Source organism: Hylobates moloch, unplaced genomic scaffold, assembly GCF_009828535.3.
Source record: "Hylobates moloch isolate HMO894 unplaced genomic scaffold, HMol_V3 SCAFFOLD_1, whole genome shotgun sequence".
Lineage (NCBI taxonomy): Eukaryota > Metazoa > Chordata > Mammalia > Primates > Hylobatidae > Hylobates > Hylobates moloch.
In genome coordinates, this window is record NW_026652276.1 from 83,964,420 (window position 1) to 83,992,365 (window position 27,946).

The 27,946-nt window shown below is 38.8% G+C and overlaps 1 protein-coding gene across 16 annotated transcripts in view; it reads right to left on the reverse strand.

The window, feature by feature from the left end:
• Positions 1-27,946, reverse strand: part of PKP4 (plakophilin 4) — a 227,894-nt gene that overhangs the window by 29,537 nt on the left and 170,411 nt on the right. For 10 of the 16 annotated variants that reach the window (XM_032755646.2, XM_032755650.2, XM_032755641.2 and 7 more), the window contains 5 exons: positions 26,356-26,905; positions 19,839-20,027; positions 17,496-17,715; positions 11,059-11,191; positions 9,121-9,334 (listed from right to left, as the gene is read on the reverse strand). In XM_032755646.2, coding sequence (XP_032611537.1) covers positions 9,121-9,334; positions 11,059-11,191; positions 17,496-17,715; positions 19,839-20,027; positions 26,356-26,905 — 1,306 coding nt within the window. Of the gene's footprint in view, positions 1-9,120; positions 9,335-11,058; positions 11,192-17,491; positions 17,716-19,838; positions 20,028-26,355; positions 26,906-27,946 lie in introns of all 16 variants that reach the window. The other 6 variants (XM_032755648.2, XM_032755651.2, XM_032755643.2 and 3 more) reach the window with 2 other exon arrangements.

The window sequence follows — 27,946 nt, forward strand, 5'->3', positions numbered from 1 at the left end:
CATTGCCGGGGACACTGGGGTTTGACAGTGGTGACGTGTCTGGAGCCACAGAGCTGGAAGGAAACAAGTAGACCTGGCTCCAAAGCTCACACTCGCTTGAGACCATGCCGCTTCTCCCTGGATGTTTTTCAAAGTGTGTGAACTTGTGTTTGATAGGATGATGGGAGACCACATTTGAGTTGGAGTGTCAAAGACAGAGGCCAGAAAGAAGCAGGTTTGGGATGCAGTGCTCTTCAGGCCAACTATAGCCTGGGAAGGAAGCAGAAGAGGCGACGGCACATGCTGGAGCTGGCTGGCAGGAGGTCACAGAAGCTACTGATTTGGACAGGCAGGTGGGAAAACCTGAACTGCAGGCACAGGTGTTATCCCAGGGAGGGGGGTGAGGCCAATGGGCTAGGAGGAGCAGAGCCTATTTCACAGGACAGGATGGAGGAGGCAGGAGGCCAAAAGGGAAGGGAAGTGCCTGTAGTGAGAATTTGGAGCCAGATGCAAACTGAAGGTGGTGTCACAGGTAAGCCAGCAGTTTGAATACGTGTGAAAATATGGTGCTGTTAACAGAAATGAGGAAGTCAAGGGGGTGGTGGGGAGAATCAATGCCATAAAAATGTCTGCTGGGCTAATCAATTGCCCAAGCTTTCTAACAGGGCTGAAGGCTGTCAATAAATTATGAAATCTAAGTGAAACTGAAATAATGGGAAAATAATTACGAGACAGGGATAAAACTACTATCCCCAGTTATAGAAAAATACCTTTCTCTGGATAAATTCTGAGGAAAACAAGTCGTGGTGGTACATAGCCATTCCCAGAGTTTCTAAGATGCCATTATCTGAGCAGAGTTCCTGAAACCTGTGCAGTGACCCCTCCATGCAGTGAGGCTCCTGGTCTATAGGTGTGGCTTGAGGCTTTCTCCTTCCTGCCCCAAAGCATGAGAGGCTGGCTGCTGCACTCCCTGCTGGCTGGCACAGAGCACTGCAGGTGGTGGACAGGCCTGCCTTGCTCACCCCTGTGTTCCCTGGGATTTCCTGCACAGCAGATGCATAATCCTCATGGGGCATGGGGGAGCTCACTCAGGTCCAGCTGTGCTCGGAACACCACCATCTCAGCTTTCAGCGCAGTGGGAAGTGGGTGCTCAGGTGGTCTGAGGGCAAGATGCTTCCTAGGAGGGAGCTGTGTGGAAGTAAGGAACTGGGCTGGCCACAGAGGCTGCACACAGGGGCCCCAGCCTGCATATTCCATTTGAAGGGGATCATTCCTGCTGTTGAAATTTGTCCCCAGTTGGGACAAGATAGATCTTTGGTGCCTTTAGAGAATATAAGGGTTAGCCCGAGTCTCTGCGATTTTGCAGGCAAAAGGGTGGATCACAGCACCTTTGAAAAGATCTACCAATTTTTAGAGATCCATTTACAGAATCATATTTGCATTTTAATGTATTCTTCTTTATTCTAGGTAATTTTACCACTTCATGGGTATGTTTTGAGGATTAATGACATAATGTAGTTATACAGTTCTATGTTCCCTGGAAAGGCATTTCTACAGAAAATAAATAAGCTTACTATTCAGAAATGCTGACTGAGAATTGCCCATATGGGACACACAGAGTGGCTCCTTCTGTTGGAGCAGAGCTAATAAAAGGGAACAGGTCACATGAAAGGAAATTAGAGAATCCTTCTGGGGCAGAAACGGCAGTTGGGGCAGCGGCCCTGGCCACCCTTGTTCTGCAGGTTATTTCAGCGTGACACAGAATTAGGTCATTTACACTGTCACAGTTACACTATCATAGAGATTTGCCCAAGAAACTGTCACTGAAGTCATATATTCCACAGCTGACCTACATGTTCCAGGAACACATTTGCTCATCTGTAACTGCACTAGATCTTCAACCCAGTTGTCTGGTGCTGGCAGAAGCTTAGAGACAAAGGTGCCTCCAGCTGTAAGCTATAGAGCATCATACTCAGAAACTGCAGAGCATTTGCAGGACCTGGCCTGGGGTCTCCATATTCCCACCTTTCTTGCATTTGTAGGCTGTCTAGTCAACTGAGGGAGCATGTCATTACAGGGCCTCTCTTTTGCTGAGAAGTTCCACTCTGACTGATGTTTGAATACCCAAGTCTTATAAGTGACCTTTTGAGACTCCCTACTTGACTGCCTCCTTGTGCTTGGCACTCGGAAGCCTACACTCAAAATATAGGGTCATATTCCACTTAGAGAGTTGAATCTTTTCATACTCAAAACTATAAATCTTGAAATACTCACAAGACCTAAAATCACGTTTCATAGGTTTCCTAAGCAAACTGAAGCTTTATGATTATACTTGATCACTAGTTTGATATTATAGTGCTAGTGGTGAAATTCAGGGATATTTCTCTATGGTCCTGGGTAAAATTCAGAGAGTAAAGTTTATTGTGGGGCTTTTTTTCTTTTCCCTTTTTGGTGGTAGTCTTAAAGAACAAGGGAAATAACACTTGTACCCTCCAGATTTAGCTCCTGTTCAGCCCTTCTCAGTGGCCAGGGTAGGCAGGGAAAGGGTCAGGGAAGAAACACCTCCAGCCTGGACATCAGGAACTCAGCCTGGAGACTTGCCTGCTCAACCTTCCTGGACTTCGGTTTCTAATCTGTAATAACAGGGGTAGACAGGAGATTTCTTTAGGGTTCTTTCCAGCTCAAAGTTCTCTACCAATTGAGAATTGGTCTATTTATAATAGACTTTTTTTGTCTTCTTAGCAATTAAACTTTTAAAAATTTGTCATTTCTCATTACACATTTTCAGGGTTTGAAATGTTCAGTAAATAAGGGAATCTGTTTCTGTTGTTATTGTTTTATTTATTTTTTGAGACAGAGTCTCTGTCGCCCAGGCTGGAGTGCAGTGGTGCGATGTCGACTCACTGCAACCTCCGCCTTTCAGGTTCAAGCGATTCTCCTGCCTCAGACTCTCTAGTAGCCAGATTACAGGCATGTGCCACCACACCCGGCTAATTTTTGTATTTTTAGTAGAGATGGGGTTTCACCATGTTGGCCTGGCTGGTCTTGAACTCCTGACCTCAAGTGATTTGCCTTCCTTGGCCTCCCAAAGTGTGGGGATTACAGGTGCGAGCCACTGCGCCCAGCTATGTTTTAGAAAGTGGACCAAATGATATGGATCCTTACTGATTTGGGCTGGGAATTGGGAGGAGATGTTGCTAGATTTCTAAAAATGACCCACATAGCTTCTAACAGCCCTAGTGGCCCATAACAGTAGGATAGAAAGTAACAGACTGACTCCTCTCTGGACCAGAGCATAAATGACCTGTTTTGAAGGCATATTAATTAGGCTAAGGGGACATGCTTTGTAAATTGTTTTCATCCTGTAACGGCAAGTAATCGTCCAAAAGGCATGTCCACTAAGCTTCTGCTTTTTATAGTATATAAGACTAATTCTTGACAGACTGTTCTGCCCTTTGTTAAACCTTAGCCTGGCCCATCTACCCTTCCTTAGTTACAACTATTATTTTCTTATTAATTTATCATCGAATTAGAAATATGGAGCTAATGATCAGGAAAACAATACGCTTCATTTCATGTTCTGCAGTGTCTGGAATCCATTGCTGGCATCCAAACATTTCACAATAAACAGTGGAAATATTTTACTTAGCTATATGGACGAATAATCACTTACTAAATTGGAAGAAATATACATGTAGCAGTCATATGAACACAGTCTATTATTACTGAAGAACAAAGGCTACTTTTTGGTATTTAAGAGGGTAATAGAAGTGTGACAGTTTGGGACATCTGGTATGTACATTAAAAAGCCGGCCTCCAGATTCTGCGCAATATCTTCAATGTCTATAGTTTTAAAAAATGATGTTTTCAGGATGCTCAATAACTTGAAACTCATATTTCCTAGCTTAGAAACACTATTTAATTATCTTGAACAAATGAGTTCAACATACCTTTTTTAGTGACAAGATGTTCCCATTTTCCCTCCATACTTTGTGGCCTAGTAGACATTCATTTTATAACCAAACTGGGGAACAACCATACTTCATCCAGCTTTCAAGTTTAAGTACAACAACAGCAAAAAATACTTTTGGAATAAAAGAAAAATTACACTAAGCACTCACATATATCAGCACTTACTAAAAGAAGAGCTCATTAGGTTTCAACTGGAAAATGTTCAACACAATGAAGAAAACACAAGAATCATGTTACATACTAGATAACCATTTTAATTAACAATGACAGCCATATTGTCTTGGGAAAATACATTTGAAGAAAAATCCTTTTTTCCCTCTGAAAACAAAGATGTGGCCAAAAATATAGGCCCTGGGCAGTTATTGTGTTTAAAGCAAAGGCAAGGCATCTTTATAAAAAACAGCTAAAATTTCTCCACTTAAGTACAGTAAAAACTGCCAAAATGAAACAAAGGGAACTAGAAAAAAAAGGCTGGATTAATCACTGGGTTGAATTACTTAAGAATTAAAGAATTCCTAGTTTCAAGGGGATAGTAGTTTTTTCAAATTATATAATATTTGGAACACAATGGTTCACTGTATTTTAACATTTCATGATCCTAAGTTGACTATAATTTTCACTTAGGAATGTGTGGACCGTACCTAGAAAGGCCAAGCACCGTGCAAGGCTAGCCATGGTATTTGTGAATGATACTAGTAGAACACTAAAATCTAAGGCTAATGTTCTGTTTTCAAAGGGGACTTTATAGGAGATGGGCACCTGATGGGGAATGCTGGGTGACACGGTCACATAGCACCTTACAGCCTGAGTTCGGAGCAGACGTGCTTTAACGACAGTTCAGACTGGGGGCTTACTTCCTTGGTTAGGAGTGCTGGTGGCTGGATCTAGGGCAGAACTGGTCTTTTTGTAGGGCCATTCCTATGCAAAAATGACCTCCTGAGGGTCTGTAGTTTTTGCCTTTTCAAGTTATATCAGGTATCTTCTTGCTGCTTTCTGGATAACTTTGTTGTCCAGACTTAACCCCACCAGGTAATGAGCTTCCTGTACTGTGGGTTCATGCACGTGATGGCGGCTACTTTGTATGGAAACTGTACAGGAGATTCATGCACTGGATGGATGATTGAACAAAATGAGTTCTGAGGTCTCCCCCAACCCTGTGGTTCTACAATTAAAGACAGCTTGAGCATTTGATGTGAGGAAGAGTTAATGAAATAAGAGTTCAAGCATCTCTTGATGTTTTCATGCTTTAATATGTATCAAGGATCAATCACTCTTAAAATAATACTGAACATCAGTTAAGGTTGGTACCACTAAATTGTAGGACTGGGAAATGTGAGCAATTTTGCTGTCTGTATAAAGCTTAGACTATAAATACATGTACACACACAAAAAAAGAAACTATGCTAGATTTATATTGTGACTTGTTTCATGTTAGTTAGACAATGTTTAGGTATAAATCAAACACAGCTGCCATTTGGCTTTTTGAACTGGAAACTCATTTCTGAAGTCTTCTGGTCCAACCTACTTTAGTTATGGCAATTGCATGAAGTGTTTACCCACTGACCACTCTCATTTCAATGTTTTGAAGAAAACATTTGATAATCAGTCCACATGTCAAAATAAATGATTAGTGGTAACAGTATATAGTTATAAAGCAATTCTTAATGTCTCCTACTCTATAAGCATGGCAAAAAATTGTTTCTTATAGCCTAAAAGCTACCGGCAGATATTTTCAAGAGAAATATCAGAGGTACTTCTTAGTTTTACATTAGAAGTGATATGATCTATTAGGAAAATAGCTCTTTTTGAATTAGAAAACACTTATATCCTCTTTTCAAGGCCAAGGTCCATGTCTTAAAACATCTTATGTTCTCAATAAAATAAGGAGGAAAGCATCTAAATTAGCACTCAATTCCAGAGTGTGCTCTAGGTAACCTAGTACATAAAAGCCCTTGGTAGTAAAGTCGGGCTCTACTTAAAGTAATTTTGACTTATTTTTAAATGTAAAGAAAAAAAGAGCACACAATCATGTACTTTTCTTCCTGTTTAACACTAAATCTTACAAATTCCTTGAGCTCAGCTCAGGAAAGGCACTGTAATAGTCTCTCCCAGGGAAAAAACTCAAACAGAAATTCAGAAAAGACTCATTCCTCCTAGGAGAGGACAGAAAAGCAGGAAAAAGCTTCACATTAAGGATGTAAGGATCAAGTCATGATCAACCTGGCCAGTTAAATTTGAGGAGAAGATGCGTTTTCCATGTCATTTGTCCCTGGATCGCCACTGCTCTCTCAGGGAGCAGCGCACACGATCGTCTGCAGCCCTGTGGCTGCATGGTGTTACTATGGGAAGACAACTGGACATGACACAGGAAGTTCAAAGTGATGGGAAGAGAAACATCAGAAAAAGCAGGAAAGCACTCATGTACTGCAAATGATTCTGTCTCTTCTATGCCTCCCTAACAGTAGGCTTAGGGTAAATTTGTGGGCGTAATCACAGTGACTGTGTTGACTTCTAGGATGAACATAGCTACATTTTTATTTTTTCTTAATTCTGTTTAGCTTGCTCTAATTTTCATTTTATAGCTACATGTACATGTAAGCAAAAATAATTATAATTTTCTTTTTGGTGAGATGCCTCAAAAGCATTTCAGAAAGTGGGAGTGCTAATTTAGAAGCGCTAAAGCATTAATAGTCAAAATACATGAAGGCAGATCGTCCATTCCAGATTTATGATTATTTGTAAAGTATATTCTACTTTTGGTATTTTATTTAGAGTACAAGGGAATATTAATGTTGTATTTTGAACATTAATATCTTATGAGAAAGTTGATTCCCCTTAAATATTGGATGCAGGATAGTTTATTCATTCCCAAGTGTTACAGAAACTACAACTTTGATTTCATAGTGGAAACCTGGGGGGAATGAAATTAATTTTGAAGAAACGTTGTTTTAAAATTTTAAATTAAATACCTCAAGCATGAAAAAAAGGCAAAGAAAATATAAAACAAACACCCAGGTATGCCAGCCTTGTCAAATATTAACATTTTGTCTTATGTGTTTCAGATTTCTCTAAAGAAACAGAGCTGGAATACAACCCCCAGTCCCATTTTCCTCCTTCCTCCTCACAGAGGTAACCCCTATCCTGAATCTATTTTTATTATTCCAATTAGAAATTTTAGCTTTATTTGCATGTGCATATATACATATCAATCTACATATTTAAAAACTTTATTCAAATAGTATTACTCTGTAGTTATCATTCTGCAAGTATTTCTAAAGCTGTATGTATCTATGTTGTTATGTATAGTCTAACGTGCTTATTTTAACCGCTGTATGTGGTTTCACTGTGTGAGAGTACTGCCATTGATGTAACCATTCTTTTGTCAATGAATTCTTAGTATTTTCCCTGAATTATCTATTACAAGCAGTGCTGTCATCAGTGTCCTCCTGCAGAGCCATTCTTCCAGCTCAATCTCAAGTATCCTTGAATCCAGCCACTAGCACTGCAACATCCAGGCATTACTCACTCCTCCCTCTCTCTCACTCTCCACTTCTGACCATCATGCCCAGACCACAAAATATTTCTCTGGCTGCTCCACCCCACTCTTCCTTTTCATCACTGAAATAGTTCAAGCTGTTATCATTGGACTGTTGGTCTATTCATAGGCCTCCCAGGCTCTCCCACTTCATATCAATCCTCTACCCTGCTGCCTGCTGGAAGAAGGTATTTAAAGGCCTAAACTGGCCATGCCATACCCCAGTGTCCCTACTGCATGTGGGACACAATTAAGTTCCTTATAAAAATTCCCTAAATGGGCCAGGTACAGTGGCTCACACCTGTAATCTCAGCACTTTGAGAGGCTGAGGCGGGCGGATCACCTGAGGTCAGAAGTTGGAGACCGGTCTGGCCAACATGGTGAGACTCCATCTCTACTAAAAATACAAGAATTAGCTGGGTGTGGTGGCACGTGTGTGTAATCCCAGTTACTCAGGAGGCTGAGGCAAGAGAATCGCTTGAACCCGGGAGCCAGAGGTTGCAGTGAGCTCAGATCATGCCATTGCATTCCAGCCTGGGTGACAGAGTAAGACTCCCTCTAAAAAAAAAAAAGTTCCCTAAATGAAGACTGTATCTCTCTCTGGCCTTGTTTTCTTTCTTTTTTTTTTTTTTTTGAAACAGGGCCTCACTTGTCATCCAGGCTAGAGTGCAGTGGTGTGATCATGGCTCACTGCAGCCTCAACCTCCTGGGCTTAAGTAATCCTCCTACTTCAGACTCCCAAGTACCTGGAACCACAGGCATGTGCCACCACATCCAGCTACTTAGTTTTATTTTTTGTAGAGATGTGGTCTCCCTGTGTTGCCCAGGTTGGTCTCGGACTCCTGGCCTCAAGTGACCCTCTTGCCTCAGTCTCCCAAAGTGTTGGGATTACAGGTGTGAGCTACCACACTTGGCCCTCACTAAGTTTTAACACAGCAACCCCTCTTGTTGGTAGCTCCAGAACTATATCCCATGCTGTTTCTGAGTTTGTAACTAGAAAGACCTCTGCCTATCCAGCCAATGCTTCCTCATCCTTTAGGCCAACTTCAGTTTCATGTCACCCAGGGAACTTCGTTATCCATCCTCTGTGCCTCTGTTGAGTGAGACTTGGCACATTTCCCTGATGCTCACAAAACCACCTGTGTTCCTCACTAATCTGAGGGTGACTTAAGCGCAGGCACTGGGTTTTATTCATCTTTCTATCCTTGGGGCCTAGTAAAGTATGTGGGAATACAAACAGGCACTCAGACACCAGCTGAACTAACGTAAAAGACTGCCAATCCATTAAGCGTATTTTATTTTCATAATATAGGAGAGTCTATTTAATACAACTAGATTTACTATGAAATACATGTAAAAAATGTCGTATTTAGTCCTCCATGAAAAAGACATCTGTTAGCTGATATTTACAAATTAATAAGTACAATAACTTATAGTAATAGAGATGATCGCATTGTAAACAGTTTCTGACTCATTAGACTAAATAATACTCAGCCTTCATAGTTGTGAGCACTATATGTATCTCATTATCTATTACCTGGAACCTCCAACTCTTCCATAGTGCCACTATACAAGGGCACAGTTCTGACTGTTTTCAACATTTCCTCTAGGACAAGATCACATTCTATACCTACCTGTAACAAGCTCCCTTACTTCTGCATCAATAGATTTTCTCAACAGTCGCAACAAGGCAGGTATCCCACCAACGTTCTTCATTGCTATTTTATTTTCATCTGTAGACTTGCCAAAAACGAGGTTTCGAAGGGCACCACAAGCATTCTTCTGAACTTCCAAAACTCTGTGGTCCAGAAGGTCAACGAGATGCTTGATTCCCCCTAACCTACACACCTAGAATGAAAAATATTAGGTACCAGGCCTAAGTAACATGCAATTAATCAGTGATCAAACAGAAGTCTGTTATGGAGAGATCACAGGATGTGACTATCTCTAGACCATTTCAAAGGTTACTTTTTATTCCAAGTAAGACAACTTTTATAAATTCTAAGGAGAGGCCAGGCGCAGTGGCTCATGCCTGTAATCCCAGCACATTGGGAGGCCAAGGCGGGCGGATCACTTGAGGTCAGGAGTTCAAGACCAGCCTGACCAACACGGAGAAACCCCGTCTCTACTAAAAATAGAAAAAACTTAGCTGGGTGTCGAGGCACACATCTGTAATCCCAACTACTTGGAAGGCTGAGGCACAAGAATCGCTTGAACCTTGGAGGTGGAGGTGGCAGTGAGCCAAGATTGTACCACTGCACTCCAGCCTGGGCAACAGAGTGAGACTCTGTCCCTCCCCCTCCAAAAAAAAAAATAGAATTCTAAGGACACTCTCTTAGATGATACTTTTCCTGGGTTCATGGCTTAAAAAAGAGACAGGAGATCTAAGTGGTTTAATGTCCATCGGCAGGCGGCACAGTCCTCCTCCAGCCCTCAGAACACACATCAAGAATTGTGCTTTCACTCCAGCAGTGCAATGTGCAAATACACAAACATAGCAAAGCTATCTGCAGGGCTTGAGACAATATAGGAAATAATTTTTGACTTAAGTTATTTAGTTTCTAGAATGAGTTCTCTAGGCTACTCTCCTTAAATTTTCTTCCATTTGTCAATTCATTAGTACATTACTTGAGTATTTCTGGGCTTTATTTACTACATTCATTTTTAGGTCTGGAGCTGGTATGCTGTTTTGCATATTAAAATGATGAAAAACACTTCAGTTTTATATAACACAGTGGGTCAGAAGAAGGCTTGAAACGTTAAAGAAAGAATCTGTATGTTATATAGAATTATAGCCAATAACCAATAACTTGCTATGTTTCTATAAATACCGAAAAAACTTTGAAATAAAATATTCATGTATGTTCAGCATTAGTGATGGTTATAATCCTCTATAACTTATAGTTGGCACCAATTTGACTAGAATCCCATAAAACACATTAGCTCACTAGTTCAATGAATACTATAATTTTTACCTAATAATCTTTTTTTTTTTTTCTTGAGACAGAGTCTTGCTCCTAGGCTGGAGTGCAGTGGCTTGATCTCGGCTCACTGCAACCTCCAACTCCTAGGTTCAGGTGATTCTCCTGCCTCAGCCTTCTGAGTAGCAGGGATTACAGGCCATGCACCACCATGTCCAGCTAATTTTTGTGTTTTTAGTAGAGATGGGGTTTCGCCACGTTGGCCAGGCTGGTCTTGAATTCCTGACCTCAGGTGATCTGCTAGCCTCTGTCTCCCAAAGTGCTGAGATTATAGGCATGAGCCACTGTGCCCGGCCAAAAATATTTTTTAAATGCAAGTTAAATTGATTTTTGCTTCATGGTTTTATAAATAAGCTAATGAAGTAGACATACGATTTGAAAATGCTGAAAGCACTCCAAGAAATATATGTATCCTAGTTTTTCCTGAGAGATACTGAAATGCATAGTTAAGTGGAAGAGTATCTGGTATCAAAATATCCCTTTAAAAAGACTCTTGAATTACATTGGGTAATTTCTTAAATACAGAAGCACGTGGCTGTTAAATGCAAAGGCATTGTTTTCCCCAGTCATCCCAGGCACCATGTCCTGTACCTCCATCTTCACTTTGTTGTCGCCAAAGCACAGGTGCTGCAGGTAGGCCGCTGCATTTGCCTGAACAGATGGGAACTGGTGCTGAAGCATGTGAATGACCTCAGGCAACTCAGGATCACGCCAGGCAAACTCCCTACATGAGAAAAATATGGCTTCAGAAAGGAAGGCCCATGTTGTAAAAATACACTGAACAAAAACACTTGTTATAAGGAAAAAAAGCTCAGCTGAGACAAAAATGGGAAGTTACAAAAATCCTAAAAAGTATATACCTAAATAATTTTTCCCCCTGATGAACATATGCAGAGGCCCAGATGCTTATGATCTTAAGGAAATCATGACGCACAGATGCACAGAAAGAGATTCAGGGGAACAAAGAAAATTCTTAATATAAGTAACTTTTCCACTCTAGTGTTCCTCCTCCTGATTCTAATTTTATGTCTTTCTACCTGTGTAAGAAATCTGCAGGTGCAAGGCTCAGGTAAACACGTGCACTTTAGCGAAGTGAGATGTCATGCCTGAAGGGAGAGGAACGGCTGGTGGGAACAGACAGAGCTGGCGTCAGCCTAGAAATCACAAACATTGTGGGCCTGAGGATTTTTAAGAAACAATGCTTATGGTTGCTCTTGACTATAACACAGAAACACAGAAAACTATAAACAAGTATTTGAACAGTCATCCTATATTCAGGATTACTGCTGACATTTCCTGTTTTTCTATATATGTGTGCAAATGTGAACACGTGTGGGTTTGGAATTTTTTCCATAAAACTGGATTATTAAATAGTAGTTAATATTTCATAAACCCCTATCCTGTGTCAGGCACTATTCCAGGCATTTTATATATATTTATTAATTTATTCTTACAGCAACCTTAGAGATGCGGAAGTTGAGGCAGAAAGGCCATGCACCTGGCCACGTGGCTGTAAACAGCGAAGCGGTACCCTGCCTTCAGAGTCTGTGCCCTCCAACACTATGCTATACCATTTTTTTGAACAATGAATATATAATCATGCTATGTATATATACTTTTATACTTTCCTTTTTTTCGGCTAACATCCATTTTCAGGATTTTCTAATGTCATCTGATTGGTGTACTGTTTGGAATTCTTGTTAAATGTGAGTTTGTGCTTATATTATGTGAAGAGCAGATTGTTAGAAAATGGCTTACAGAACAACAAATATGCAGACTCTGATTACAGGATAAAGTTAGTTGTTTATTAAAAAAAAGAATTCATACTGAGTAAACCTTTAAAATTATCTTTAAAATTAATGACCGAGTGTTACTTCTCTTGCCTGGTTTTTGAAGCCTTAGAGTCTCTCTTGGTCTGGGACGGCTCCATGTATTAACTTGTTAGACCCCTGCAAAGGGGCATATCATCCCACACCTGTGGGCACACATGCAAACACACACACGCGTGCACACACACACACACCTCACACATTCAGTTAGTGAATGCTTACTGTGCTATGGTGCTGGAGATACAAATATTGGTAAGATATGATTCTATTTACAGGGTCTTCTATGCCAAACTAAAAAGTTTAGTCTTAATAACAATAACACGTGTTATCCTTTATTGAGTTTACTTATATCAGGCTTTGTGCCAAGAACTTTACCTTCATTATCTCATTTACCTTTACTGTTGCCTCATGAGGTAAGCACTATCAAAATAACATTAGATACAGATAAGGAACTCAGGATTAGTAATTAGTGATGGAGGTTAGTGAAACCCAGGTGGTCTATATGTGTGCCTACACATAAGGAATGAAGGCTGTGAAGCAGGAGAGTGAGAGGATGTGACATGGTCACATTTATACAGATGATAACTCTGGTGGCCAAGGAAAGAATGCCCTAGAATACAAAAAGATGGGTGTCATGCAGACTACCCACTATCCGCACAGGAATCTACACATCTGCTTGAAACGAAATAGACTTCTCTTTGATTTCTCTCTTTTCCTCATCTTCCCTCACGGAATCCATCAGCAAGTTCTGTTGACTATCTACAAAATATTTAACATATACCAAATCCATTCATTTTCTCCATTTTGCCCAGAAGAGTTTAACAGTTTCCTATATGTTCTCTCTGCTTCTAATATTATCACCTGCGCCCCCAATCCATTCTTTATACAGCAGCCAGATGATCTAAAAACTGAAGTCAGGTGTGAGATGAAGTTTCTCGCTTGGTGAACAGGCTGGATGATGATGTCATTAACAGACATTAAGAATACAGCAAATGCCAAGGGAGGCAGGATAACAGCAGAGAAAACACAGAATATGGAGTTAGATTGCCTGGGTTTCAGTCTTGGGTCCTTCCATTTCTGTGTGATTTTGAAAACCAATTAATTATTTGGAGGTTCAGTTTCCTCAATTGTAAAACAGGATCAATGAAACTAATATTTCAATCTTCACTGGTTGGTTGTGATGATTAAATATGATGATGAATACTAAAATATTTTATATATTTTTACTTCTGATACAGATGTTTTATTAATATTCATCATCCCTAAAAAATGAGCTATTCTAAATAGATGAATTCCTGGTAACAAATAGTTTTCCTTTTATATATTGAAACTGTATCAATCGTTTCTCATGAAAATCTGTCTAAAGCCTATTATGTAAATCTCTGTTGTAATTAACAGAGTGCAAGGAGTGTGATTTACTCTTTCTTTGATGACTCACGATCATTACAAATACACATTTTTGTCCTTTTTAAATGGGACACTGAGGGTCATTTCCTGACATCCCCGGTGCCATGAGGGCCAGACAGCCCCGAGGGTGGGCTCCTGTCAGAGCTGGGCAATTAGGCTTGCTTGGCTTCAACTCCAACCTTGATGAAAATTCAGTAGAAATTTACCCTGGAAAAACTGCTATCAATTTGTAGGCTGGCTGGATGGCATCAATGCCTGCCAGGATTTGCTTCAGTGAAACCTAAGCCCAGACTTCTGTTTCCAGCCATGATAGAGTAACTCGTACTGGATTTCGCCCTCCCACCATAAACAATTATAAAAGTGAATTTAGCTAAATGTAGGAGAAAACTGTTTTTAGACCCTCGACAACAGGCAACACAAGAATATAATCCTTGAGAGGAGGGAAACATCAACGAGTCCCACGTTTACCTGGCTTTCTGCCTGGGGGCACTTTCTGGACCAAGACACAGGAAGCTGAGGCCAAGCAGTATGTGAGGGATTTAGTGAGCTGAGGCAGGGAGCGGGTGGAATTTGTGGGTGCCAAAGTGGTTAGAATGTGCAAGGCAGAGTACTGGAGACAAGGGAGCTAAGCAGAGGTGATTCTCCGGGTTTGTGTGTGGACTATCCGCAAGTCCTTAGTTGTACCCTGGGCTGTAGAGCACATGAACAGGTCTGGTGGAGAGTGGCTGCTGCACGACTCAATGCTGAACAGGTACCAGGTGATGTGGACTCCCAGCCTAGTCAGAGTGCAGACCTCACTGAACCCCTCGGGAATTTAGTCAAGACTCCACAAAGGCCAAGTTTTAGGGGTAAGGACCATGTTCTAAGGCTTAGAAGGAATATCAACTAGACCTAACAATAAACAAAACCAATCTTGATGGGATTGAAAGGATCTGCCAGTAATTTAGTTCTCTGCCACAACAAAACTCAGCACCCTAACAGGAGACAACTTAATCCAGATTCCCTATAATGTATCATCTACAACAGTCAGCATATAATTTAAAATGACTAAACATGAGAAGAAACAGAAACATATGACTTATAAATATGTAAAAAAGGCAACCAATAGAAACAGACCCAGAGACACCCCAGATGTTGAAATTATCAGAGGAAAAATTTTAAATGGTTATGATAAATGTGTTCAAAGACTTAAAGAAAAAGATGTATATAAGGAGTGAAGAGATGGAGAATCTCATAGGAACATGGAATATATAAAGGGAACCAAATTCAAGGATTGGAAATAAAAACAAATTTGCAAGGGCTTCACAATAGATTGTAGTCTATAGGACAAAGAACACTAAATTTGAAGGCATCAATAAAAATTTTTGATTACAAGAATACAGGGAAAAAAGATTTAAAAAATGAAGACAGATTCAGTAATCTGTGAAATAATAAAGTGATCTTATGTGTTTAATCCAAGTCCTAGAAGGAGAAAAGAGAGTTTGGGGCAGAAAAAAAAACTTAAAGAATTAAGGGCTGAAAATTTCCCAATTTTGACAAAAATATCAACCTACATTCCAAGAATCTCAGTGAACTCCAAGCAGGTTAAATGCAAAGAAAATTATACTTAGGCTCACCAGAATAAAACAGCTGAAAGCTAGAGAAAAATCTGAAAAGCAGCCAAAGAAAAGACACATTACATAACGAGAAGAATGCACATGATGTCTGCCTTATCAACAGAAACAACGGAGGTCTGAAGACAATGAATGACATCTTTTAAAATACTGAAAGAAAAAAATCCGCACCTGTAAATCCTGAATTGTATATCTAGCAAAAAAAATCCTTTAAAAAAACAAGCGAAATATTTTCAGATAAACTAAAGCTGAGAGAATTTGTTACAAGCAGAAATGCAAGATAAGAAAGGCTAAAGGAAGTTCTTTAGGCCAAAGGGAAATGAGTTGAGATGGAAACGTGAATACACAGGAAGTCTTTTATGTTACTCCTTTCAGAAGCATCATTGATGTTATTAATAAATTTGGTTTCCAAGTAGACAACTATAAAAAAAACTCACAGATTTCCTTCTATACAGTAAAGATCAGTAACTTCCTCAGTCTTAAAGAGAATTTTTCAGGCCAACTGTAATGTAGCATTAATAATAAAGGTTTACAAGTGAATAAAACTATTACTTCAAATTGCTATTTTCAAAACTAAAAATTAACAGTTGTCATGAGCTTTTAATTATGGTTTAAATATTCAAACTTCAAAGTCACCTGAATTCCAGTTTCAGCTAGAATAAATGCACCTACCAATATAATCACTTATTCACCTTATGAAATGCATTATCAGTAAAGTTTCACATAATCAAAGCTAGCCATCAGTTTTATGCATTAGACTATGAAATTATCACACTATGAATAGCTGAGGTATATTATCATACATGAAGTCCTTGTTTATAGTGAATCAACTCATATTAGAGGTCAAAACTGAAGTCTTCAGGGACACATATTAAACTCGAAAATTCTCATCACACTTCACTGCCTTTCTAGGTAGCTATTATTTTCTCTTCAGGTCCAGCCAAGGGATGGTCTAAATTACCTACAATTCAAAACCCTTTTGGGAATTTCTGCATCTATTTGGGTGCCTTAGGCCTTTGTCATTTTGAGGATTTGAAAAAACAAAATCAGTAAGAGTATCTCTGACAAGCTGTAAGTGTTATTAGACAAGTTATTTTTGAAACTCCTTAAAAATGACAAAAAGGTGGCAAACCAGGAGTAGCAGAACCAAATGCATTTATATAGCTTAAAGAATTTCAGGAATAGAAGTGAATAAGTGAAGTGGTTTTAGTGAAGCAGTGGATTTCCCACTCAACTTTAAAGTATCTTTAGTCATTTTGTTTTAATGACCAAAACCTCATTCATCATTTTAATTCACATTCATTAAAACAAGTTGGTAGGTTGCTAAAAATGAATTGATAATTATAACAATTTTCCAGTGAAGCAACTATTTGTGGGCGAAGAGTGAATGAAATCTTGCATACATGCCTTAAAATAACACTAAAGCTGCTTAAAATTTAGCAACAATTTCACTCTTTAACAAATGAAAATTCTTTCAGTTTCAAAATATCTTTATTTCCTGAATATTTTAAATGGCTTTAAGGACAAGGTCAGTTTTTCAACATCAATCAAGTATTAAATGACTCATATTATCTTAATAAAAAATGCTGTCTACAGGGCCAAACAAAATCAGAAGGAGGTAACGTCTATGATTTGCCAAATATTTTTTGCTTATTAGATAGAATTTCTTATAAAGACTATCTTCTCCTAAATGTCAGAAAGTGTTTTCAAAGGACCTGGTTAATAAAAGCGTTATATATTGTTGACCACTATGATTCAAAACATATACAACACGGGTCTTTCTCTAGTTTGTTATAATCAAATCCATTTTTTGAAGCTGTTATCCAAGAAGTCGGTCAGGATAAGGGCAAAGGGAAAACTGATCTTTCAAAGCCTTGTTTAATTCTAAGAGGCTATTCCAGGTAGTTGTCTTGATGAAATATTTCAGTGATGAATGCTGCAGATAATCCCATGGATCTGTGCCTTCTCTAACTTATTATGAAAGGATGGAAAGAAGGAATCTATCTTTAAAATGAAATTAACCTCAATGACCTATATAGCTGGAATACAACTGGAAGTATTAATACATATGGAATTAATGATAGTACAATAGACTTAGCAACTTAAAAAAGTCAAAATGGAGGAACTGGTTGACTCCTGCAATACTGTAGCCTTCTAGAGACTCCTAACTGGTACTCGCCTGGGGTCCTTCTGAATGCTGTCTATTGATGGGGATCTTGTGGTGCCATCATCAGCCGGCACTGCATGCTGAAGCCTATTATAATTGCACTCTTGCACTCGGTATTGTATAGGCCTGTAAGGCTCCGCGTAGGTAGCTGTTGTGTTCAGAGCATAATTATTTCTTTGGTATGTAAGGGTACTTCGTTGGCTGGATGTCCTTTGCAGATTTCCAATACCTACTAGAAAGTCAACATTTTGAAAAAGATTAGTATGTTCTCCATGAGATCACACTTTAATAAAAGGTAAAACATTTTTGATTTTAAGGATTATATTTTTTGGCAATTATATAAATCGCTTACTTTTAGATTTTAAAATTCTACCTTATTAGTGCTAAAAAGGGTACTTAAGTTTTTAATATACATAAATATTTTGTTAATTTTATTAGCAAGAAACAGCAAAAGTGAAACTACAAATCTGCTTATATAGTATGTTCATTGAGGTTCAGTAACAAAACTGAGAGAAATACAAGAATCTTAGAGATAAATGATAAAATAGCAAAATTTATTAATTTCATTCTAGTGGTAAATACAAGATATTTATTCAAATTTGTAAGTAATTAAAACCGTCAAAATTTTAACACTTTGTGTACCCAGGTTACTTATTTTATTCTACAGTAGTCCATCCTTATCTTTTGGTTTTGCTTTCCATGGTTTCAGTTACCCGTGGTCAATTGTCCAAAAATATCAAATGGAAAATTCCAGAAATAAGTAATTCATAAGTTTTAAATTGCACACCATTCTAAGTAACATGATGAAATCTGTGCCATTCAGCTGTGATCCCACTGGGACATGAATAATCCCTTTGTCCAGTGTACCCATGCTATAGATGCTACTAGTCTGTTAGTCACTTAACAGCTGTCTTGACTATTAGATCTACTGTCTCAGTACTGCAGTGCTTGTGTTTAAACAACCCTTATTTTACTTAATTGTTCTATTTCATTATTTGTTATTGTTGTTAATCTCTTACTGTGCCTGATTTATAAATTAAACTTTATCACATGAATGAATGTATAGGAAAATACATAGTATATACAGGGTTCAGTACCATCTGCCATTTCAGGTATCCACTGATGGTTTTGGAACGTATTCCCCATGGATATAGAGAGACTACTATACATTTTATTTCTAGACCTGTGGATTATGATAACACGGAAAATCTACTTCACAAGAGGGAAAGAAGATTGATATATCAAAGTATTCTACAGCTATTCCCCTAAATTACTGTATGATGCTATTACAAAGATACTCTATACTGTATTTAAAATGACTTTACTAATTATTGCAGTGGGTATCCCTCCAGTAACTGTGTACATATCTTCCGGCAATTAAAAAGATTTTAAACAATATATATTTCTAAGTCTTATTAAAGGAATTCCTCAATTTACAGACATAAGGAAAAGCAAAATATTTCTTTATTAACATCTATTAGAAATGGTACATTTTATTAGAAGGTAAATCCCTCAGTGGATCAAACTGTCAGTTTCCTGCAAAGAACAAATTCAAATACAGTATTCTCCATTCTGGTGTTCTAGAGTTGTACCTTTGAGGGGTTATTATTGCTACCTAGGGTTCATTTGTAAGCATGTTAATAAATCTGTGATACTTATTAAAAAGAAAAAAGTAGTCTTGAGACTCCATGAGCTAGCCGTGCAGCACGACCTGGCAGCTCACACCACCACGGGCCACAGCACCTGCTCTATGAGCCTTGATGGTGTGGCATAAACATGAGGACTGGAGGTACAAGGATGCTCCAGCTACCTGCTTTTATAAATGTTGCTATTGAATCCTGTCCCAGTTTGAGTCCATTACAAGGGGTATCTATTTCACAATCTACATTTAACTATTCAGAGAACATGCAACATTAAAAAAGGAGTAATGCCAAATACACTTGGGCTTCATGCTTGCTAAATCAAAGATGGCCAAGTAACTCATGTATGGATTTTCTCCAAAAACTTGTTCGGCAAAAGAATTACAAAGAAATATTCCAACAAGGCTTTCCTTCTGATACTGAATATGCATCTAACCCGAGGAGAGTCAGATTTACAGTTTTACAAACTTATTCCTCAATTAACAGTATAATCACTATGTTCATTGATGAGAATGTATTAAGGTAAAAATATATCACCTATAAATAGGTACTAAATGAACCTGTTTTATTGCTTATTGATCTGCTGTCACAGCTGCCTATCTGACAACCAAATGGGCAACATGATTTCCTTCTAACAGGGAACCCAATCTCAATAAAACGCTTCTACTGTGGGGTCTATGAAATCAGGAAACCAGTAAACAGAGTTGAGGCCCACCTGAACCTGTGCGATACAACGCCGTCTGCGATCCTTGGAGCTCCACAGTTCCATGGTTTGGGCTGCGGTACACTGGGCTGTAATAGGTCCTCCCCTCATATATAGGAGTAATGTGCAAGTCGGGAGACACGGCGGAACGAAGGTCTTGCCCAAGCTGACTATGCTGACTAGCATAGGAACTCCGTAAGCCTAGAGGCACAAAAATTACATCATTAAAAACTGAGACGATCACAGTGAGGTTAAAAACATAAACACTAATTAAAATCCTAACCCCTGCAATCCCAGCACTTTGGGAGGCAGAGGTGGGAGAATGGCTTGAGCCCAGAAATTTGAGACCAGTCTGGGAACACAGTGAGACCCCATCTCTACAAAAAATAATTACAAAAAAAATTAGTTGGGTGTGGTGGTGTATGTCTGTGATCCCAGCTACTCAGGAGGCTGAGACTGGAAGATTGCTTGAACCCAGAACATTGAGGTTGCAGTGAGCCATGATCACACCACTGCACTCCAGCCTGGGTGACCAGGTGAGGCCCTGTCTCAAAATAAATAAATACATATATACATACGTAGATATATACTAAGAAAATCCTAACCAATAGGACCAAGTGTTAAGTCTAAACACTAAAACTAGTAAGTTTTACCACAGAGAAATGCCACATGTGAAAAGGACTCCATATTCATTTTTTAAATACAACTTTCTAGGCCGGGCGCGGTGGCTCACGCCTGTAATCCCAGCACTTTGGGAGGCCGAGGCAGGTGGATCACGAGGTCAGGAGATCGAGATCAACTTGGCTAACACGGTGAAACCCCGTCTCTACTAAAAATACAAAAAAAAAAAAATTAGCCGGGCATGGTGGCGGGCACCTGTAGTTCTAGCTACTCGGGATGCTGAGGCAGGAGAATGGCGTGAACCCGGGAGGCAGAGCTTGCAGTGAACCAAGAACGCGCCACTGCACTCCAGCCTGGGCAACAGAGCGAGACTCCATCTCAAAAACAAACAAACAAACAAACAAAAAAACACTTTCTCTTGGCAGCAGGATGAAAGTAGGTTTTTTAAGAAAAATAACAAAAAATTAAATGATTTGATACACTGAGATTCATCCTCCAGTGAGCTATTTTATGATGGTGATCAAACAGAGAATGACCTATTATTATATCATTTTCACTTTAAAAGCTTTATACAAGCAGTGGTTCATGCTGCTCTCTTCCTACCCTGTGGACCTGCCAGTCTCATTTAGTGGACAATCAGCTTCTCTCCGGGTGCAAGGCCCACCATCTCCCACCTCTTTGAATCCCAACATCTAAGAGAACGCCTACATAATATACTTGGTAAAGGCTGATGTTTAAAAGCTGTTTTGAAATGTCTATTAACTCACATATAATTTTTACAGAAAAACACTGGAAGTTTTGTGCTATAGGTTTTGTAATATTATCGGTGAACTAATATTACTATGAAATACTATTTATCATTGTTTTTCCTTTAAGAAAAAAAATCAAACCCAAAAACTGTTTTTATAAGAACTCACATACCAGATTCTTGTTTACCTTCTTTCTAGTATAAAGAAAAAATACAAAGTTAGTAGTACATGAACATTAAATCATTTTAAATATTTTGATTCAAACTGCTAATAACTAATGTTTACACAGGGGACTCATGATAAAAAGGTATACTTCAAACCCAAACATTTCATTTTCTTAAAAAGACTGAATATTTTCTATATTATGATGCTCAGAAGTTTGTGACTTCCATTATTGGTAAGTAAAGTCTGTCACTTGTAAAAATATCAATTAAGGGTATATCCCAAATGTAAGAGAAAGCACAAACATATCTGAAGCCAGTCAGCATATATTTGCTTTTAAAAAAAATGGCAAATCATTAACAAAGTAAGTAATTATAAAAAGGTAAGATTGGCCGGGCACGGTGGCTCATGCCTGTAATTCCAGCACTTTGGGAGGCTGAGGCAGGTAGATCACAAGGTCAGGAGTTCAAGACAAGCCTGGCCAAGGTGGTGAAATCCTGACTCTACTAAAAATACAAAAATTAGCCAGGCATGGTGGCAGGCACCTGTAATCCCAGCTGAGGCTGGGCAGAGAACTGCTTGAACCTGGGAGGCTGAGGCAGAGAACTGCTTCAATCTGGGAGGGGGAGGTTGCAGTGAGCCGAGATCGCGCCACTGCACTGCAGCCTGGGCGACAGAGTGGGACTCCGTTTCAAAAAAAAAAAAAGATTGCTCCCATCCTGTTAGTTCAGTTCATCAAATCACGACTAAGAGCAAACGGGCCTGAATATGAGTGCTAATTATATGTTACTTAGTGAGGAGAGGCAAGAAAGTTAATGCATGCATAAAGCTTCTGAAGTGAATGATTATTACCTACCCTGGCCAGCAATGTGACATGGAAAGAAACTAATCAATGTGGGTTTTAGCTACTGGCTCCCCTCTTGCTATAACGAAGACCACAGGTTTATACAATCTTATAACTGGGAGATTATCCAGTCAAACCTCATTTCAAAACTGAAGAAACAGAGTCCAAAAGGAAATATGATTTGTCCCCATTGGAGAGCTACTTCCTTGCTGAGCTGACAGGAAAGCACAGGTCAGTGTTCTGTCATTATACACCCAATACTGGACACAGCTATCCCTCATGGAGCAATGGCATGTGGTGAGGAAAAGTCTGAACTCCACAGAGCCCTCCACAAACACCAGATTAAAGAGGAAGGTAAGCACACCAAGGAGGGGGTCATGCAAACCAACTTTAAAGATGAGACTGTGATTGCTATTGCAAAATTCCCTTTTGAGGATTTCAGCTTTTTAGGCACTGGCCAATTTCTCAGTATTATTATCATTTTTAGCACAGTCTAAGTTCTATTTCTTTATGGAGCCCATGAATACCTTAGACAAAAGTGCATAGTTTTTGTTAACAGTGACATAAAGCAGACAGGTGAATGTACCTAGCCCTCGATAATCTTATCATTATGAGGTGCTATTGTAACACCCAACAGAGCCACAGACACTAACGACTCAGTGCGAGACACTGAGGATCATTTACACTTGGACAGAGCCAAGCCGAAGACTGGATGCTTCTGACATCGGTTGAGTCCTCATGCTCCCACTATTGCACAGGGATGTGAAATAAGACAAAGCATTCTGCATCACGATTACAATGTTATATTCTCATTTTATAAGTATCTGGCTGGATTCTTCACTGGAATCCACGCAATCTCAAAGGTTTTGTAAGCACGGACTATGATTTCATGAGAAAGGTAACAAAATGAGCTTTTTGCATTTAGAAATATAGAAAGTAACCAGCAGATGTTCACTCGTTATAGGATCATTAGTAAATTGGAATTACTATTATGTGATAGGCTATAATGGGAAATAAAAGACTTAGAACTTTAGTGGGATGTAGCACTTTCTTGATATTAAGAATCCTTCTGAATAACATAATAATGTTTACTACTCTTTTTGTTTACCTGCTCATGTGTTTAAACACACATGTACACAGTCCTATAGATTAGCATTTTTAAAAATTACAGTAAATAGCCTCTGTAGATTAAGTAAAATGAATATGTGTAGAGAGCTCACTATAATTTACTATTATTGAAACTGGAATTCAAGTAATTATGTTCTATAGTTGGTATTAGAAATAATTTTTTCAGGGCTGGGTGTGGTGGCTCACGCCTGTAATCCCAGCACTTTGGGAGGCTGTGGCGGGCAGATCACGAGGTCAAGAGATCGAGACCATCCTGGCCAACATGGTGAAACCCCGTCTCTATTAAAAATAGAAAAATTAGCCGGGCATGGTGGCGGGTGCCTGTAGTCCCAGCTACTCGGGAGGCTGAGGCAGGAGAATCACTTGAACCCGGGAGGTGGAAGTTGCAGTGAGCTGAGAGCACGCCACTGTACTCCAGCCTGGTGACAGAGGGAAACTCCGTCTCAAAAAAAAAAAAAATAAATAAATAAAAATAAAAATAAATAAAAAATAAATAATTTTTTCAGAAGCATTTCCACAGATTAATTTTTAATAACATTACTTCCCCTTCCAAATAATGGAAAACACTGATACGCCACTGCATTATTTATCCAACCAATACTTTTTATTTGCAATTCCACAAACATATTAGTTTAGCTATTATTATAGTGATTCCATGTGATTCAAAATCTTTATTTTTATGGCATTAGAAATAAACATAAATTTATCTTTCAAAGGTCGATTCTTTATCTCCTCAAAAGTTTTCTTGACATGCTATAATTATTCTGAAATGAGCATTTTAGAGTATATCTATATTTCTGTAGTTTGTATCATTTAAATTATGATCACCAAATACCCAAGTCCCTGAATTTAGTACAAAACATTGCTTTAGGCTTATCAATTAGCAGGCTATTAGTCCTTTGAAATCAAGAACACTTTACTTCTTGAGAACACTGCAGTATTTCTAGAAAAAAATCACTGAGAGGCTAGGCCTAAAAAACAGACATTATATATATTTCCCCCCCAAAACATAAGGTCTAATTTTACCTGCATTGTCAGAGAAACAGACTGTTTAAACCAGAGGAAATGAGCCCTCTTAGGGTTAAATATGGAGACAATAATTTATGTGCTGGCTTCCTTCCTCCAGTCTCCTCTTTACTCTCTTACAAGCAGAGATTTCTGCACAGCTGTTCTATACACACGGGGGAATATGGAAGTCCTCAGAACTATTTATTTTCTAAGATTTCCTTGGGAGGTAGAATTTCATAAATGATTCCTACATCATTTTGCTGCATACTTTTCAGAGGCATTTCAGAAAATATCTAAGCCAAGCACACTTCTTGGATGGATGAATGAAAAAGAGGTGGTTTCTCCACTAAGAATTTCTTTGAGCTCAAAAACCAAGTTCAATATAAATTCTCCAGGCAAAATTATTCCATCAGAAAAATCTCAAAAAGGCTTAAACTTTCTTAGAAGACATAAAAAAGATACTAATTTTACTATGTAAGAATGTTAACCAGTTTTGTAAATTAAAAAAAACCAAAATGAAATAAAAAGACAAGTGACAAAATGGAAAAAATACTTGAGAAGCATATTACGAGGTGCTAGCTTATCTCTAGTAAAAAAAAAGCTTTCACGAATTATAAAAATAGACAAAAGACTTGAACTTGTAGTCTAACAAAATGAAATAAAGCCGTTGATGAACAGATGAAATCTTCAACCTCAGTCATAACTCAATAAAAGCCCTTAAAAACAATGAGGTACAGCTTTTTACCTATCAGATTGGCAAAGATGAAAAATTTGGAATATGCAGCACTAGTGCAGTGTAGACAAGGTATAGAGAAACAGGCACTCAAACTACTGGCAGAAATATAAATCCGTGTGTAACCTTCTTAGAAGGCAATTCTAAGTAATATCTCTCAAAGTAAAAATACACACATATTTTGATGCAGCAATTCTACTGGATCCCAGTTACCCTAGTACTTACGTGAAATATGCAGGAAGAACAATGTATATACTACATCATCTCTAATAGCTAAACATAACAAACAACCTAACTGTCCATTAGTAGGAAAATGACAAATAAATTATGATATATCTATAAAAAATGGGTCCCATGCATCTATTAAGAATGAGGTAGAGCTCTTAAGACACAGTGAAAAGAACAAAGTATAGAAGATCTATATGATAGAATTCTATCAGTAGAAAACACAATGTGTGTGCAGATTTGCATGGATTGTGTATATTTGTAAATGCAAAGAAACATTCTGAAAGTCATATCAACTGTGATGGGACTGGGTGAGGGTAAAAGGCTTTCACTTATTTCAATATTTTCCCATATAGTTTTAATTTTTACCGTTCTGTATGTTACCTTTAAAATATAATCTAAAACACTAAAGTTAAATTGCATTTTATTTAAAATAAGCAACTCTTTATACCATGTGGGAAACCCTCCACAAAAAACTCTGAAGTTGGAATAGCTGTATCAGGGACCCGGTGTCTTTCTGCTTTAATAGGAGTGGCATGTAAAAGTAATTTATAAGCGATTTGTGCATTTACCATTAAAATGCCAAAATCGAGTAGGGGATAAAATTCATATTCTAGTCTATACTACCAAAGTATTTCTAAAGAAAAAACTTAAACATTTAAACAGATATTCTGATACCACCTTTTAACATAACTTTAGGGTATGTTTAGGGGTAGGCTGGTAAAAAATATTTCATTAAAAAAAATTAGTGAACTGCTTAGAATTCCAACTAATACTTCTGAAACGCAAAAAAAGTACATTTTAAACCCTAACATTTAGGGGGAAAATATTACAATAAGAGTTGTACCCATTGCAAAAGGATTCTATTGATATAAACGTATATAATTTCATGTATTAAGAATTACAGAGTCTGAAAGACAAGTTAACCTTAAGTTTATAGTTTAAATTCTGAGATTAAAAACATGAATGAGCCTTTTCCACCTTTGCATTCTTTGTTTCAGCTTTAGTTAAATAGATTTCCTCACTGGGTTTTATGTAGCACTGTCACCTTGTACGCACCTGTCAGGCTGTCTGGCCTGGGTGGAACCATCCTCTCATAAATGTCATACTGCTGCTGTCCGAATTGCTCCATGTCATGAACAGTCCTTTGCAGTGAAGGTCCCAGATGCTGTGGTACGGCGGTCATCCCTGAGCGTTTGGGGGACGACGACCCCACCTGGCCTTGGGATGGGGAAGCTACTCGAGTCTGTGCATCCGTAAGGGTCAGTGGGGACCCCACTCTGGCGGTGGTTTGGTATTGAGGGGTTGGTCCGTTGGGATTGGAGGTCTGCCGGGAGGTGACTGACCCAATCCGCCGTATAGCTGTTGGGGAGGCGGGTCTCTGTGAGTACGGAGAGGCTGCCCGCGCAGCAGGTAATGTGGTGGAGGAATATGCACTGGGGTTCAGAGGTCGGGGGTCGGTCACTGACGGAGAGCCAAATCCACTACCCAGAGAAGTTCTCAGCGACCCCCTTGAAGGAGACACGCCTGTGCTGATAACATAAGAAGGAGACTGTGCTCTAGATGGAACTGAACTAACTCTTCTCATGGCCCGATTGGCTACTGATGGCTGATGAAAGGGGGGGAAAAAAGAGAATGGGTTTATCCAGGGTTTTGTGTTCATTGCCATTACAAAAGAAATACACATAGCTCACTACAGAATGTGAATCCACTATTTATTTTAAGCGTCTAAGATTCTTTTCCTCTTTACGCTTTGAGCCAGACATTAATTTTTCCTCACGGTGCTTTAGTTGTTTTACTTTTTTTTTTTTTTTGGTGGTTTAAACCAAATGCTAAAATTAACCCGTAAAAAGAGATCTGAAGACATTTAATACTCCTTTTTTATCTTTACATTTTTAACTATTGCCTATGCGTTTTTCACAGCACATAAAATGTTTTATTCTAAGTGTTACATGTAATTCATGAGTGTGAAGGGACACCGGAACAATATACTTACTTCAAATTTGGCCAAGGCAATGCATTTACGTAAAACAAAAATTTGAATATAATTTGAATATATCAGTCTAAATGTAGCTACTGGAATATTTATCATTGTTTTTCTTTATGGGTTGGTCCCATTAACAAAAGGAACATGTTCTTTCATTGTGGAATAAATGAACATTTGGATCAAGTGTGGGTCTGGCGCTCTCCACTGTGAATTTACTTCAGGGAACAGCTTGGCTACACAGGTGCTTTAGGCAAATTTGTTGATTCCTTTAGCTCAAGCATAGCTTCTCCACACTTTAGCCATTTATTTTACCTCTTCTGATCTATGAGTTCTTAGCTTTAGTTGGTGGATTTAAAGAGATGCAAAAAAAGGCACCCCAAAATCTATTCCGGCAGGAGGAATGGTCAAAGCCTCTTTTGGGTTCTTGGCCTAGACAGCTGGAAAAGACCAGGATGGAAAGTGAACATTTCTGCCATGGCTGATCCTACTATGAATCTGTTGATTCCTGCAATTACAGTAGGTGCTGGACACTGTTTTTGATGCTGTGCAACAATAAAAAGGAATGGCTGGGCTGGAGAAGGGGCCCAAGGGAAACATGTATGGGAAAAAGGAGACCCGACTGAGAAATAAAGACATTAGGGCTCCAGGTTAGAAGACCAGGAC